This window comes from Syzygium oleosum, unplaced genomic scaffold, assembly GCF_021117445.2.
Source record: "Syzygium oleosum isolate NSW1041296 unplaced genomic scaffold, Sole_v2.1 Sole_v2.05, whole genome shotgun sequence".
In the NCBI taxonomy this organism is placed as follows: domain Eukaryota; kingdom Viridiplantae; phylum Streptophyta; class Magnoliopsida; order Myrtales; family Myrtaceae; genus Syzygium; species Syzygium oleosum.
Window position 1 is genome coordinate 12456012 of NW_026607489.1, and position 16204 is coordinate 12472215.

A 16204-nucleotide genomic window follows, 5' to 3' on the forward strand; every position below is an offset into this window, starting at 1 on the left:
AGAATAACTAAGTTACGGTGGCTTGAGAGATCAAATGATAATCTCGGTCTATGAGATGAAGATGAAGAAATCAAACAATTAGGCGAACTGGTGGCGTGAAATTAAATGATCGGTCTCATTCCCTAAACATATAGAGTTAGCCAATAAATCAAGGGTTAAACTAGTTTTATGTTCCCTTATTATTCGAATCAAGCAAACCTATGCACGTTTTTTTTCACGTTCTTGCTTCTAATTCCTCGTATTGAATCGAATAATCCGTGAAATTAAGCTGAGGAAAGGAGCGCACCCTCATCATTATTGGCAAGAAACGACAACGTCTAGGGTTTACAACTTTTTCTTCCAAGAGTCACGATGCAATGAAGGTAGCGATGCGTAAAGAGAGAGGCTCAGAGCCAAAATTTTAGGTGAGATGTTAGGTGAAGGCGAAAAGACATTGGTGAAAATTGCGGGACATATGTCGCTTTTTTGAACTCAGCTTTGGCTTTTCTGGACATGCTTCACGTGTAATGCTAGAGGGTTTCGTGATCTTCCTCCTCTTCCTTGGTTATGGCAAAAAAGGCAGATTATATTTTAATGGGCAATAATTCGTTTTCGTGCACAAACATCGGAAAACAACGATTAAATAATTATTCGAAAGTCATCGCATTATTACCTAATTTTGTTTGTTCTACACAAAAATAGCCCGCGCGTAAAGTTCGTACAAGTTATTAGGAGGCGTGATACAGTAATCTTAAATTTCTTTTGTTAAATTCAAGACGACTCGCAATATTGTATCGAAAGCAACGTTGCTTTCGGATCAAGGTAAAATAAGAATGCCGTATTTTGAGAGCACCTACGACTCTATCTTAATTTATAATGTAATGTTTTTCGATCTGATTTATCGATGATTTTTCAGAAAATTTTAGTGCTCCCATCTTCTCGAATGAGCAATCAATTGACTTGATTTTTAACTCGTACTTTTTATACACACAAATCAAATGTATCACGAGCTATCAACACTACCCTATGTATTTTCTATTGCGTCCCGACCAGCGTGCTTAGAAAAGCAGGGTGGTGCACCAACGTACGAACTTAATGGTAAAGGAAAATCCTAGCCGTTGGTTCTTAAATAAACGGACATGCATGTAACAATTATTTCTTATAAAGTTATTGCTAAATAAATCGCATATATAGTCCATATCGATTTGATGTAGACATCTAATTCGGGCCCCGCCCATTGACATGACGGAATCAAAGGTTCTGATTAAGCTGCATGCAACGTGTGCTTGGTTCTCCAATTTTGAATTTATTTCACTTTAAATTATAGGGCCATCTCAGATTACAGATCAATTATTGGACTTCTCTCATGATTTTCACCCTAATAATACAATATATTAATTGCTTGTTCCTTAAGCTTGTCATTATCTCCCTAATCCCGATTTCTCTCGAGAAAAACCATTTGGCCAGTAATTGTTTTTTTTTCCGAAAAAAAAAATCTCTAACAAGTACTAAATCCGGATATAGCACCAGCCCATTAATCAAAGCTAAGATGTAGAAAATTACATGCATGGACATCGGCCTGTGTTCCGCCATTTAGATCGAACAAAAAATGAGAAAGACTTTTATTTCGCGCACAAAAAGTGTAATTGATCAATATGTCAAAGAAAAGTAACTATTAGAGGGTCTTGTCAATAACAAATGTCTCGATAATGAAATGATTCTCAAACATTTCTCAGTCGGGTGTTTAACTGGTGTAACGAGGACGCTTATTTACATAATCCTATAATAAATTGATATATATATATTTGTACTTTCAATAACTTACATAGGATATATATATCTATAATATATAAAAGAAGAAGAAGAAAAGTCACTGATCTTTTGCATCTTCATTTTTCCTTGGCTGCAGATAATGACTTTGCTTTGAACGCATTGTTGTACCCTAGGCTTGTTTTCCAGAGTGACTTTTCTTTAGCTCTGAGTCTTATAGCTAAGTAAAGCTGTGTCCAATCAATCAATCAATTCAAAGACCTTGGAACTCCAGAGAAAACCAGGTGCTCTCTCTGTATAAAGCGGGGGCTGTCTTCAGATAGTGGGGGAAGGTGGGGAAAGCAAAAGCTTAATATGCCAAAAGTTCATTTTCTTTGGGATTAATACCGATAAAAACTCCAAATCGATACGCTTAAAATAATTTTATTTTAAATTAATTTTTTTAATTATAAAAAATTTTAAATTAGTACACCTATGATAAATTTAACCTTAATTTATTTTCGTTAAATTTTACTGCCAAATTGCTTTGTTAAATAACACGCGGCAATTGACAGATGTACCAAATTTATATTTTACCCTCCGTTTGTCACAGACGTACCATTTTATGATTTTTTATAGTATTAATTCAATTTAATGGAAACTAACGGAGGGTAAATTTGTCACAAATGTACTAGTTCGGGATTTTTGGTGATCAAAAAATTAGTTTGGGATAAATTTATCGCGGATGTATTAATTTGGGGTTTTTCATGGTCAAAAAATTAATTTTGAGTAAAATTATCACATGTGTATTAGATTGGGGTTTTTTGTGATATTAATCCTTTTTTTTAATGGCATGCTTTCGCTCATTTCCTCCCACTCACAAAGAGAGTAGACAAAATGAAATGAATAGCATGCTTTTCGCATACACATGGAAGCACATCTTAGCAAGCGGAGGCGTCCAAGATCACTATGGTCGTTAATGTATCCGTGTTGAAGAGTGCCCAGACTTTCTTTTGACCCCACCGACCTTCAAAGAAAGGAGAGCGGCTAAATGAGCCCGATCAATACTTTCAGAGAAAAATACCAAAAAAATTCTAAATTCATTGCATTTGTGCCACTTTAGTCTTAAACCTTTCAATTTGGCCAATTTAATCCCAGGATTTTTAACGATTTGTCAATATAGTCATTCCGATCAATTTTGACTGGAAATAGATAAAGTAGTCGTCGTCAATACCATGTAGAGCGGCCGAAGGTATGTGGGACAATTTTTATAATTTTTTATTTATTTTTCTTTCTTATTTTCCTTACCAAGTCCGATGAGGGTTGCTCGCCGATCACAGGCGAGGACTGGCGACCCTAGCTGGCCACTAGGCGAGGGTTGCCTTGCCTATAGCGGGCAACGGTCGAGACCCTCGCTTGCACCAAGCGAGGACCTTGTGACTATTGCCCAATGGTCGGCGACGCTCGTTGGACTTAGAAGGAAAAAAAAAAGGAAAAAAAAGAAAGAAAAAGAAAAAAATCTAAAAAATTGTTCACATCAACACCTGCTATATCGTGTAGAACGTTCAATGCTTACGTTAACAATTTCCAGCCAAAATTAGTTAAAAGATTACATCGGTAAATCTTCAAAAGATTTAAGACTAAAATTACCAAAATAAAATGTTTAAGACTGAATTAGCATTAGTGCAATATGTTTATGACTTTTTTAGTAATTTCCCCATAATGTTAAAAAGCTCTCTCCGATAATTATAGTCTCAGCGGATGCATCTTGAGGACATGCTTCACTTGTGAACCCGATTGACCTAGTGATTCTGCCTATACCACGATGACTCGAAATATATGTGTCAGCTCTATTATACCTTACATACTAAGCTAAGTTTCCTTCGCTATATGAATATGACAAATAAAAAACAAGGACAATTAATCCGTTGTCACTATTGGGTTTTCCCTTACAATAAACGGATCTTTAGATGCATGCCAAGGTGCCGATCACGTAATGCTACTTTTTTTCGAATTGAATAGTCCTCATCACGGCACGTTCTCTACGATACATGAATTCCAAGTTTCACGTTGATGGCTGCTTTCTGTTTAACGTTGGCACGAACCGATGGCAAATAAGTGGGATTCTTCTTCCCTTTTTTTCTGGCCATGGAGCAATACAGCAAAAGCCACCATTGACAAAGGCCCACCAGAAAGATAGAGAGAGAGAGAAGTGATTGGTGCATGAGCGAAGTTTCAATTATTGAGCACTCTCTCGTACGTACGATGCCAAGATTCAAGAACATGCTTCTCCATCGATCTTTTTGGCCCGAGATTTCTGCATTTTCCATGGCCGACATAGCTTGCGAAACAAAAAGCCTGTGTTAAAAAGTCGATGCGTGCTCATTCAACGAGACGCTACCTGTTTTAACAAAGATTATGGAAGGAAAAAAAACATGATTACCTTACGAATATTTGAGAAAAACTCACCTCAAAAGTCGTAAATCTGTTGTGCTGATGCAAATTAAGTCTTAAACTTTTCAATTTGGCTAATTAAGTCCTAAATCTTTTCACAAATTGCCAATGTAGTCCTTCCGACCAATTTTGACAATAAATCGCCGATATGGACGATGGTCGTCTTATGTGGCACGATTGGACCTGACGTGGGCAATTTTTACAATTTTATAAAAAAATCGAATTTTACTTTTTTTCTTTTTTTTCCACCGTTGCCGTCGTCGAGGGCCTGTAAGCCCTCGCCGCCGTAGGCGAGTCCTCGGTGACCCACTCCGTCCATAGTAGGAAAAAAAAAGATAAAAATATATATAAAAAATTCAGAAAAAATATTAAAAATTTGCGAAAGTTAATCACGTCAGTGCCGATCGCGATTGGTGTTCACACCAATAGTTTCTAGCCAAAATTGGCTGGAATGACTAAATTTGATTTAAGACTGAATTAACATCAGTACAATAGGTTTGAGACTTGTTTTTTGGTAATCATCCCGAAGATCACGTGTACCTAAACTTAATATCGCCACGTGTCCGTTTTAACACGCGCAGTTTTCACTTTATAAAAGGCTAATCACGATTTATTTAAGTGAGGAGGAGTAGGTACCTTTGGTCGGATTGAGGAGCCTGTCTTTATTTTTTTTTTCCAATGTTCATGTTGTCCAAAAGGTTCATCTCCATTTGATCTCTGACACGACGATTCTTTGAAAGAGGGGAAGCTCCATTTGCGAGGTCGATCTAGCATCGCACGATCACATCGCAGAGATAAAATCTTCTTTTTTTCTGTTTTTTACTTTGCAATCAATCCTAATCACGCAAAGGCAAAGTAAGGTTTGGAGGGCATCTTTTCACTTTAAACCAATGGGGCTAATCTTCTATTAATCTATCTTAGCATTTGCCAAGTCTCCATCACATTGGATTTGGACCATATGACCTTGTTTCCTCTCCCTTGATATTTTTGGCCGTTAATTGGCGCCTTTAGATATTCTAGAATCTTTTTTGTTCTATGCCCTCGCTTTGGCCGGCGAAGGCTTAGGCGAGGGCAAACCAAAGCGAGGGAGCGCGGCCCCTCGCCCACAGCCGACGAGGGCATTATTCAGAAAATATCTTTCTAAAATTAGTTACTTCATGTGTATAACAGATAAGTTCCTCGTCAAATTTTTTGTGGGGCTTGTGCAAATCACACTAGCATCCATTGGATTAAGCTTGACGTCTTTGAAAATTAAGCATTGTTCGATGGTCAATAAATACAAAAGCGTGTGAAATTTGAAAAAGCAATTTATGGCTTTAACAAACATATTCACTAATCTGTATCCAGATCTAAAAAAGGTATAATATGTATGAAGTCCGACCGATTTCCGACACATGACGCTCCATCAAAAGAGACACGTCCCATCGCATTAGAGCAAGAAACTTTTTTAATTTTGCTTCGAGATTAATCTAAAAAGGGGGGGTTAAGAGGGCACCTTTAACTTTATCGAAATGGGCTTAATTTCCCATTAACCCTCGTCTTGTGAATTTTGTCAACTCGACAAGTGCTCGTCGCCCTTTTCGAGATGTCGAATTATTGGCAGACAAAAAACGATAATCGACGAAAGTTTAACCCAAAGCGTGCTTTAATTAAATAAGGCAGGTAACGTATCTTGCTCTTAATCCATGATTTGCTTTAAGACGTTCTTTTAATTGCTTATAAAATTTTGGTAGGGACGACAGGTGGCAAGCTGAGATCGATCCAAGCTTGTGGCTATTATACGTACGTATCTTCTGGGACTCGGGCTTGATTGTCTCGACGTCCCTTTCAAATTTTGAGAAACGAAAAGAAAAAAGAAAATTCTCGAAAAGGTGTGAAAACATTTTTTGCATGGTGGTGTTTGTGTTTATTAAAAGATTTCAGTTTGTTTTGCGCCTAAATAAAAGAAAAATTATACATGTCGACAGGTTCTCGAGTTTGAGTCCATAAAGAAAACTGACCCAGATAGTTTTTAGTTTAAGTGGCTTCCTAATTCGGGTGATTTTTCTAAAAGGGAATTCCTATATTGGATGCCCATATTATCTATGTAAGGGATGGAATTCTACTCGCTTATTACACACTAGAGCAGCAAAAGCGGATGTTTAGGATTTTCTTTCCGTGAGAGATTGTGAGATACACTTGCGGGTATTGCTTTGGGTGTGAACTAGAGTCGGGATACACTCGAGCTACTGGCGGCTAGCCCTCCCTGTGGAGAAAGTACCGACAGTCGGACCAAACCGCGTAAGTCTCCGGTGTCTTTATCGTTCCTCGTTGATTTCTCTGATAATTTCTTCTTTTCACGTTTGATTTGAATTGAAGCAGCATTTCGACATCAATGCATGAGGACAGCATGCGGGAAGTAAAACGTTAAAAGCGTAAGCCACCAGACAGAACCACAGACGTGAATTTCGTCTTCAAAAGATGATCTTAGTACAAACGAGATTCTAGGAGGATGGGAATAGCAAGCTGAAGTAGTAGAGGAAACTGGGACTTGACGTTTCTTAGCATCTATTGGGCCGCTCGAGACGCGGTTGTGGATCAGATCTATATGGGCCAAATTGGGCCCATTAAGCTATTCTCGTGCCTTCTGCCACTTCGACGAATCTAATCGATTGCTTCCGGGCTTTTATGTCGGGTCATTTCAATTTGCAGCGCACCACCCACCTAAGGGTACATTTCGGTCCATATCGATAGATCAATTACACATCTCGATAGATCAATACCTTCAAGGCTTCAAGGCCTTCAAATTAAGCTGAAGCTGTCAATTAATGAACCCGGGTCACAGGATTCGAAACCTATTAAAGACCCGTTAGTGTCTGGACTTGATTTGGGATCGACCCGTTTTACAAGAGTTTTTGAATCGAAAGCCAATCCGATTATGGTTGTTTTCGTTCGCCAACATGTGTTATGTTCCTATTTATGCATTGATTTTAATCGGGTTTAAACTTCTCTTGCAATCTAGAGTTTCCTTGAGGTCTTAGCTATTGAACCTTTACATTATTAGGAGATATCTGGAGGGAAGAGAAAGTGTTCTTGAAAGACCGAGAGAAATGATACGGAGAGACTTAGGGACTTTCGGAGAGACTGCTTCAGTTGATATTATTTTTTCTGTACATTTAAGTCTTTTCGAAACTTTCGAAATATGGAGAGATTCGAAAGGGATTTGAAAAGATTTGTGTAATAATCAATAACTTTATCTCGCCTTTTCATCTATACCCTTGTTTTATATACATGAAAAGTATGCTTTCACAATGCATTTTCTTTTTCTCTTTTATGACCCATTCAAATCCCGTATCTTCATTTCTCTCGGAATTATTTAAATCCCTTATTTTCTTAATTAATCCCTCCATCAAATCAAAGTACTACGCGCATGCATTCTGCTCAAAATAATTACACCGTTTCTAACATCTTCCTCTTTTTTTTTTCCTTAAAGAAACACGTCCTCACGTTGAGTAAACTCTCCAACTCTTTTCGTACTTCTTTTTTTGTTTCTTTTCCCTTTTTTTTTCTCGAACCAAATTTATGTCTGACCATCACACAAAAGTCAACGCGGACTTCAAAGGAATAGAGTCGTCCCCTCGCAGACGCGCAAAGTCGTCGCTCCCGCGCGGCGGGGAAAGCACAATTATAAAAAAAAAAAGAGAAAAAAAAAATCGCCCCTTCTTTTTGAGATCGAACGGTCCAGATTCGCTCCTCACCGTAACGACCCTGCGCTGTCCCACGCCCCATCATGCCCGGTTGCAACAGTGGCGTTAACAACTTAACATAACAGGAAAAAATGAACCTCATCCATCATCCTCCCCAAAAAACACGATGCGCACGTGGAGCCCGGAGCGCCGTCGATATTCTGATTTCTACGGTCCACATCTCTCCACGTAATAATTTCCTGGTTTCTATAAAAATGTTTGACCTAGAGACATAAAAAAACCAAAATAATTTAGTATTAATACCACGAAAAAATTTCATATCTTAACGAATTTACTCCAAACTGATATAGTCGTGGCATATTTACTAATTTCACATGAAAATTAATATTAATTTCAACAAATTTAACACAAAAAAATTAGGGAAATTGTCAAATAAGGACCCAAAGTGGGTGCCTTTTTTCAAAAGAGGACTCCAAGTGAACAAAGTATCAATTAAGGACCCAAATGCCCAAACTAGTATCAAATAAGGACCTAAGCTCGCCGGCCGGCGACCGGCCGACATTTCCGGCACCGGAATAGGGGCAATTTTGTCCAAATTTGTTTTCTTTTCTTTTCCTTTTCTTTTCTTCTTCCGGCGACCGGGCCAGAGCTGAGGCCGGCGAGAGCTCGAGCTCGCCGGCCATGGTGAGCTGCCGGCGAGCTCCGCCCAGATCTGGGCAAGCTCAAGGAGGCCGGCCTCGCTCAAATCGCGTAGTCGAGGGCCCTGGCGGGGCCGTCGCCGGAGGTGATGGTGTCGCGCGCGAGCTTCAGGAGGAAGGGCCCAAGATCCGGGTTGTCGAGGGCCGCATCGGGCGGGGCGGGGCTGGCGACGGAGCCCGGGGACTCCGGCGGGGGCTTCCGTGGGGAGAACTTGGAGCGGGAAGGAGAGGGGGAGGGTGCCATGGCCGGCGAGCTCGAGCTCGCCCAGATCTGGGCAGAGCTCGCCGGCCGAGCTCGCCCAGATGGCCGGCGAGCTCGAGCTCTTGCCGGCCTCAGCTCTGGCCTGGTCGCCAGTAGCCCGACCGGCGACCAGGGGAAGAAGAAAAGAAAAGGAAAAGAAAAGAAAAAAAAATTTGGACAAAATTACCCCTATTCCAGTTCCGGAAATGTCGGCCGGAGAACATTTGGCCGGCCGGCGAGCTCAGGTCCTTATTTGATACTAGTTTGGGCATTTGGGTCCTTAATTGATACTTTATCCACTTGGGGTCCTCTTTTAAAAAAAAGCACATATTTTGAGTCCTTATTTGATAATTTCCCAAAAAATTAATTTGCGGTAATTTGGGTCGGAGTTATTCGACGAATTAACCAAATAATTTATCTCGGTCGTGTGTTCGGAGATGCTTGAGAAGCTCGTCCATCGCCGATCCTAGTTTCCCAGCTTCGATAGCGTCCGTTCGTTTGCTTCCGCACGGAAAAAAAAACTTCCCATTTCCGACGCGCACCGGTGCCGGTCTTTCTCGCTGCCGCACGCCGCATTCGTCTCGGCGACCGCTCGGGCTCAGCCGAATCGCGACGGTTTTCCCTCCCCTTCTCCCGTCGCTCCGGCTCGTCGCCGTTCGTCCGGCGTGCTTCGATCGAGCGCGCGCGGGGAAGCCTCGATGAACGGCCGGAGATCGGCGGCTTCAGATCGGCGACCGACCTTTGGCTGATTCGCTGTTGTCGGTTTTTCTTCCTTCCTTTCCTTTCTATTTCGGGGCCTGTTCAGTCGTCGATCGGAGTGGAGGACGGAAGAGCTCGGGGAGGGGGGTTTTGGTCTTTTTCCTTGTCGATTCGGAGGATGGCGATGGTGATTGGACAATGAACGATGCCAGTACGTCGTAGTGGCGCGCGCAAGGGCCGAGCCGCGCGAGCAGTGAATCGACGGAGACCAGTCGACCCCCGGGGGGGCGCGATCGCGACCAGGACGCGGAGGCGGCGAGCGGCGGCGGCGGCGACCGTAGCTTGGCCGTCGGATAACGAGCTAGAGCCGGAGGAGGAGGAGGAGGAGGAGAGGGCCGCCGACGAGAACGCGGTTGCGGAGGCGGCGGCGGAGGAGGCGGCGGAGGGAGAGGGGGAGGGGGAGGAAGGGGAGGGTTGCAGGGCGGTTTTGGAGGAGGGTTTGAGAGCGTCCCCGCCTGCATTGCAGGAGGAAGGTGCGGGAGAGAAGCCAATGGGCGATTTTGACAGCGGCGCGGGGCGCAGCAACAAGGGACACGCCGGGGACGACGAGGGGAGCACGGCTCCTCTTCCCGAGAAGGTTTGTGTTTTTAATATACGATGATTATAACTATTCTTTGTTGCTGTTGTTGCTGTTGTTGACTTGTGGTCACTGTTGTCATCTGTCTTCTTTCATACTGGCTGAAGTTTTTTGTGGTTTTGGTGATTGTCATTGTAAATGGATATGCTTTATTTTTTATATTCCGAATGTGGTGGCTGGTTATTCTGGAGAATGACGGTGTGCGGTTGGTTCACGAATTTTTGTGATTTTCCATTCTAAGTTGAGTTAAAAGCAGTGGAATTGTTGTGGTAGTTTTGAGCATCGTTGTTGTTTAAGTGTTTGTTATTCGAAGTAATTTCCAGATTAAAGGATTAATCTACCAGAGGCTGACATTTATGTAATTTGAGGCAACAGGGTAGAGACAGACTTCGAATAGATATACTTTGATTAACAACGTAATCCCAAGTAGTTGACTTGGTTTGTAGAAGAAACTATGACAGCAATCCGCATTTATCATTTTTAAGGTCAAGTCTGTCTGTCTGTCTGTCTGTCTCTCTCTCTCTCTCTGTTTGTGCGTATTCTCTTTCAGGGGCTTTTACGGTGCTCTCGATGCATTTGAGCCGTTGGATGCTCGAAACTCTTATTAAATTGCATGTCTTGTTTCCTAAATCCAATGGTTGAAATGCATTAGGAGCACTTATCAGGATTTAATATTTAATTATTGTGGAAGGCCTTGCAGTCTGCTTGGGGCTAGTAGATTGTCCACTTAAGTACCCTATACAGGGCATCATGAAATATGTAATTTTACTTTTGTACTTTGTAAAGTAAATCATGTGATAATGAGGATGGGAATGCTTCTGACTATCAATTGACGAATATTGTGGATAACTTTCTTGCATCGTGTTAAGTTTTATTTGGTCTTGAATTATATATCTTCTGCTTTGAGGGAGCTACATTCCTTTTCTCTGATTATGAAATTATGACAATCTACAACCTCAGTATAGTATATGCTCCAAAAGTAGAATTCAAGAACATAAAGGCAAGAAGGGAAAGAATTTCTTTCAAGCTGCACGTTTCTTCAATTCAACTTCGTCATATGACTTTGTTGGTTTCTTATCTTTCCTCGGCATAGCAAGACTGCAATTTTAATGCCGTGGGAAGAGCAACCCTAGGTCCGACCTAGTTCTATGGTAGAATCTCTAGCTTAATAAGTTCTGACAATTTTTTAAATTTGGGGGCGACGGTAGAGATTGCATCACACAGGTTTTTCTTTTTCGGAAACTAATTTCGCGTTTGAGTTGGGAAAAGAAAAAAAAGAAGTCCTTGTTGGGGCATCATTAGAGCACTAGGGCAGGTGAGCCCTATCTTTGAGCTATTGACGTTATCAGCAGGCAGAATTATTTTATCCTCTGGGAGAATGTAATGGGAGTTTTTTTTTTGATTTTGGCATTCTTCTGTGTATATTCGATTGGGGTTATTCATGGAGTAAAGAGCTTACAATACATTCTGAGAAAGTAAATGCAGTGTAATAGTCGTTAAATTTGTTGTTTTTGCAGTTTGTCCATGATGGTTCAATTCATTTCTATTTGATTGTAATTCCAGCTCAGCTATTTATTGCTCATATTCTGCTTTTAGCCACTGCTTGCCCATTACTTTTTTTTTCACATCTAGGTAAAACATTTCCAGCTGTGCCTGTGCTATGAATATTGCACATTTTCTGCGTTTAGTCTTGGATAGGTTTTCTGAGCTCTCTTCATTATTAAAAAATCTGGACGTTTTCACGTGATTCCCAAATTGTTGTGTGCAAGCTGATGGTTCCACATATGACATGTTAACTGCATCTGATGAAATTATACAGTTGTCACGGCGAGGTGGCAGCACAAGAACCATGAACCTTCTCATGCTTAAAAATTTCGTTAGCTCTAGATTTTCACATACTTAAGTTATCTTTGCAAGCCTCTTTTCCACTATGGATGGCCTGAATGCTTTCGTAATTTGAGTGACCTCATAACTTTAGGGGCTTTATGATTTTGTTACGTGTTTGTGGTGTGTGGCCATAGCATTGTGAGCGTCACTTAAGCCGGTTACAGCCTGCTGAGTTACCTATCCTGTATGACAAAGTAACTAGCGGATTACTTTCTTGGTGGTTACTTGCTTTATTTGGGATATAATTTGTTGAATACTTTATTGCAGGTCCAGGTCGGTGGGTCTCCGATGTATAGAATAGACAGGAGATTGGGAAAGGGCGGCTTTGGGCAAGTTTATGTTGGTCGACGTGTTTCTGCTATTAATACAAATGGGCCAGCGGAGGTATACTGGTTTTCCGTTTACGCTTCACTTCCATTCATGTATCCATGATTCCTTTATATACACTATCTGTGCCCCTCAGGTGGCCTTGAAGTTTGAGCATAGAAGTAGCAAAGGATGTAACTATGGACCGCCATACGAATGGCAGGTCTACAAGTGAGTATGCTTTTATTCCCTTGCGCCATTCTGTTTGTCAGTCTTGTATCATTCTGTTAAATGAATCACTTACTCTTGTATCATTTGTGCAGCACTCTAGGCGGTAGTCATGGTGTACCCCGGGTACACTTCAAGGGTCGGCAAGGTGACTACTATGTCATGGTATGCTTTCTTGTGCAGATTATTGAAGTAGATTTTTCCCACGTTTTGGCGTCATAATAGGTCTTTGAGAGATCATACTACCTGCAGGTTATGGATATGCTGGGGCCAAGCCTGTGGGATGTTTGGAATAACAATTCTCACACGTAAGTTTGGGGTACACTGTTGTGGCCCTCAATGCTTATTGCTTCGTTGTACTTCTTTAGTGCTTAAAAACTTGTTTTTTTATGCAGAATGTCGACTGAAATGGTTGCATGCATTGCCATTGAAGCAATATCCATATTGGAGAAAATTCACTCTAAAGGGTACTTCTGCTATTACATTTGCAGATCTTTTTTTAATTTCATGTTGTGTGACTGATCTTTCTAGTGCAACTTGTCTGACCGATTTTCTTCCTTGTCTCTAATGAGATTCATTAATGGTTCATGACATAGGCCTGGTATGAAGGATTTAGTATGGTATTCCCATCTTAATATAAGTTTAAGCATTTATTTACTCTTATAAAGAAACAATAAGAGCAGAATATCATTGTCGCGTATTGAGAATTAGACGGTATCTTCTTTAATGATGGAGAATAGTTTTAATTGTCCCTCCTTGGAATCATTATGCTATCTGTAACTCACTTGTTCTCATACATATATATTACGGAACTTTGTCAGATATGTACATGGGGATGTAAAGCCAGAGAATTTTTTACTTGGCACACCCGGGACTCCTGATGAGAAGAAACTTTTCTTAGTTGACCTCGGATTAGGTAATTTGTTGCTTACATTATGCATAGTTTTATTTGTGAAGCTGGTAGAGGTCTCACATTGAATAGTTATCTGTTCGCATCTGTCAGCGACTAAATGGCGGGACAATTCAACTGGTCTGCATGTTGAGTATGATCAACGGCCAGATGTTTTCAGGTGTCTGCATTTGTTTTACATATTTTCTAACGAGAAGTTTTCTCTTTGTTCTCATTGACCTGGTTCTTTCCACAATACAATTTGTAACACTAGCTGCACTTGTTTGGCTTCTTTGTCACAGGGGAACAGTACGTTATGCTAGTGTCCATGCTCATTTAGGGAGAATTGGTAGCAGGAGAGATGATCTTGAATCCCTTGCTTACACACTGATTTTCCTTCTCCGGGGTCGTTTACCCTGGCAAGGTTATCAGGTTGGTATTAGCAAATTGCTTATAAAGTTTTGTCAAATGTTGACAGTATTGACTTGATCTTTATGCTTTTTATCACATTGCAGGGAGAGAATAAAGGTTTTCTTGTTTCTAAGAAGAAGATGGCTACATCTCCTGAAACTCTCTGTTGTTTCTGTCCACAACCATTTCGACAGTTCGTTGAACATGTGGTGAATTTGAAGTTTGATGACCAACCTAAATATGCGAAATATATTTCCTTTTTTGATGGGATTATTGGTCCAAACCCAGATATTAGACCAATTAACACGGAGGGGGCTCAGAAGGTACAGAAGATGCTTCTCTCCTTTTGCAGTTATTAACAAATATATCATTCCAGTTTAATTATCCTTTTGGAAAATGTGTGTGGAGCTGACTTGGATTTTTATGTTTTGTCATGAAAAGCTCATCATTCAGGTTGGTCATAAGAGAGGACGCTTGACAATGGAGGAGGACGATGAAGATGATGATGGACAACCAAAGAAGAAGGTCCGCTTGGGTATGCCAGCAACTCAGTGGATAAGTGTTTACAATGCTCGCCGCCCTATGAAGCAAAGGTATTAATATGATGTGGTCATAAATTTTTTTATGAAGTGGTTTGGATTTTTCCACAGTTGGCCCTATCGTTTTCGCAATAAACTTGTTTGTCTTGCATTATCCTGAGCAACTTTGCTAAATGTTTGAATTAATTATGATTGGTTAGCGTTAATGGTTACCATAGTTAAATTATTATTTACTTCATAGGTATCACTATAATGTGGCGGATGCAAGGCTCAATCAACACATTGAGAAAGGAAATGAGGATGGCTTGTTTATCAGCAGCGTGGCCTCGTGTCAAAATCTCTGGGCCCTTATTATGGATGCTGGCACTGGATTTACTGCACAAGTTTATGAACTCTCTCCTTATTTTCTTCACAAGGTACTTCCCTAAGGCCATGGATCTCCTTATTTGAGTGGTTTGAGAATTGTATGCTCTTTTAACATTTTTGTGAGATATCGAATTGCCAGTCATCTGGGTGCATGCCAAATTAAGGAATCTTCCTTTTTAGGTTAAGTAGAGGTATGCTTGAAAAAGCCCGGTCATTTAGGATGTAAATATGTAGATTTGGCCTGGGTTATCCCAAAGTTGCCAGTGTAAAAAAGCAACTTTTACTCTGTTGTAAATTGTCAGACGCTAACATGCTATGTACGATTGAAGGAATGGATAATGGATCAGTGGGAAAAGAACTATTACATTAGTGCAATAGCTGGAGCCACTAATGGGAGCTCGTTAGTGGTGATGTCGAAAGGTACTTTCCCTAATTTGGGTATCATGTGCCTGCTGATGTTTGCATTCTTCTAGTACTAATTTCTTGACCCCCAGGAACCCAGTATCTTCAACAGTCTTACAAAGTCAGCGATTCTTTTCCATTCAAATGGATCAACAAAAAATGGAAAGAGGGTTTTTACGTGACTGCAATGGCCACATCGGGGAGTAGATGGGCTATCGTAATGTCTCGTGGTGCAGGTTTTTCAGACCAGGTACTGGAGTTAGTGTCATCTTTACATCCATTTACTGATGGTTGTGGAGAACTCACCATTCAACCATCAATTTCAGGTCGTTGAATTGGATTTCCTTTACCCAAGCGAAGGCATACATCGGAGATGGGACTGTGGGTATCGAATCACAGCGACTGCTGCGACGTGGGACCAAGCTGCATTTGTTCTTAGTGTACCGAGGAGAAGGCCAACGGATGAGACCCAGGAGACTCTGCGAACTTCTGCTTTCCCAAGCACACATGTCAAGGTGCGTACTTCATGACATTGGATTATTGAAGTGACTCGCCCCAATATTTTTTATACCTTCAGGTTGACACTCTGTTTTTGTCATGCAGGACAAGTGGGCAAAGAATCTTTATATTGCATCCGTGTGCTATGGAAGAACCGTTTCTTGAGTCCGTTGGAGCTCTGAAGAGATAACCGGGTGCTCCTTATTTTGCTTTCTCGTAGTCTTGGCATTTCTGGAGCTAAGATAAGTCTCTCGATGATAGAAAGCTTTGGCTATTTGTTAAGTAGTGCAGCATCTGTAGAAGTCAACGTTCTGTAGTTGTAGGAAATTTTATGTACTCTAGTTAGTGTTCTTGATCAGTCAAAGCCCAAAGGAGCTCTTTGTATGGTGGGATCTTTCTGTAGATCGATGATTGTCCTGCTCGATATCCTTAATATGGTTTGGGGTCTTTGTTGGTGCCTCTCTCTCTCTCTCTCTCTCTCGGCGGGTGCACGATTGTGGCGGTTGTGTTTCTTTTACCGGCATCGAAATTCTTC

General features: G+C 41.0%; 1 protein-coding gene across 1 annotated transcript; it reads left to right on the forward strand.

Annotated features, from left to right (window-relative positions):
- The first annotated feature begins 9232 nt into the window (after positions 1 to 9232).
- Positions 9233 to 16116, forward strand: LOC115678364 (casein kinase 1-like protein HD16). The gene is made up of 16 exons (XM_030601736.2): positions 9233 to 10143; positions 12298 to 12414; positions 12494 to 12567; positions 12660 to 12729; positions 12817 to 12872; positions 12960 to 13031; positions 13386 to 13480; positions 13568 to 13634; positions 13756 to 13885; positions 13969 to 14187; positions 14306 to 14457; positions 14645 to 14819; positions 15099 to 15189; positions 15264 to 15421; positions 15498 to 15686; positions 15775 to 16116. The coding sequence occupies exons 1-16, from the start codon at positions 9712 to 9714 to the stop codon at positions 15832 to 15834; spliced, it is 2157 nt and encodes a 718-aa protein (XP_030457596.1). The 5' UTR covers positions 9233 to 9711; the 3' UTR covers positions 15835 to 16116.
- Positions 16117 to 16204: the final 88 nt, after the last annotated feature.

Excerpts from the sequence above, each read along its gene's own strand:
- LOC115678364 (XM_030601736.2), top strand. The coding sequence starts at position 9,712 with ATGCCAGTACGTCGTAGTGGCGCGCGCAAGGGCCGAGCCGCGCGAGCA. Across the intron at positions 13,635-13,755 it reads CAACGGCCAGATGTTTTCAG|GGGAACAGTACGTTATGCTA; the intron begins GTGTCTGCATTT and ends TCTTTGTCACAG. Across the intron at positions 15,190-15,263 it reads GTTAGTGGTGATGTCGAAAG|GAACCCAGTATCTTCAACAG; the intron begins GTACTTTCCCTA and ends CTTGACCCCCAG.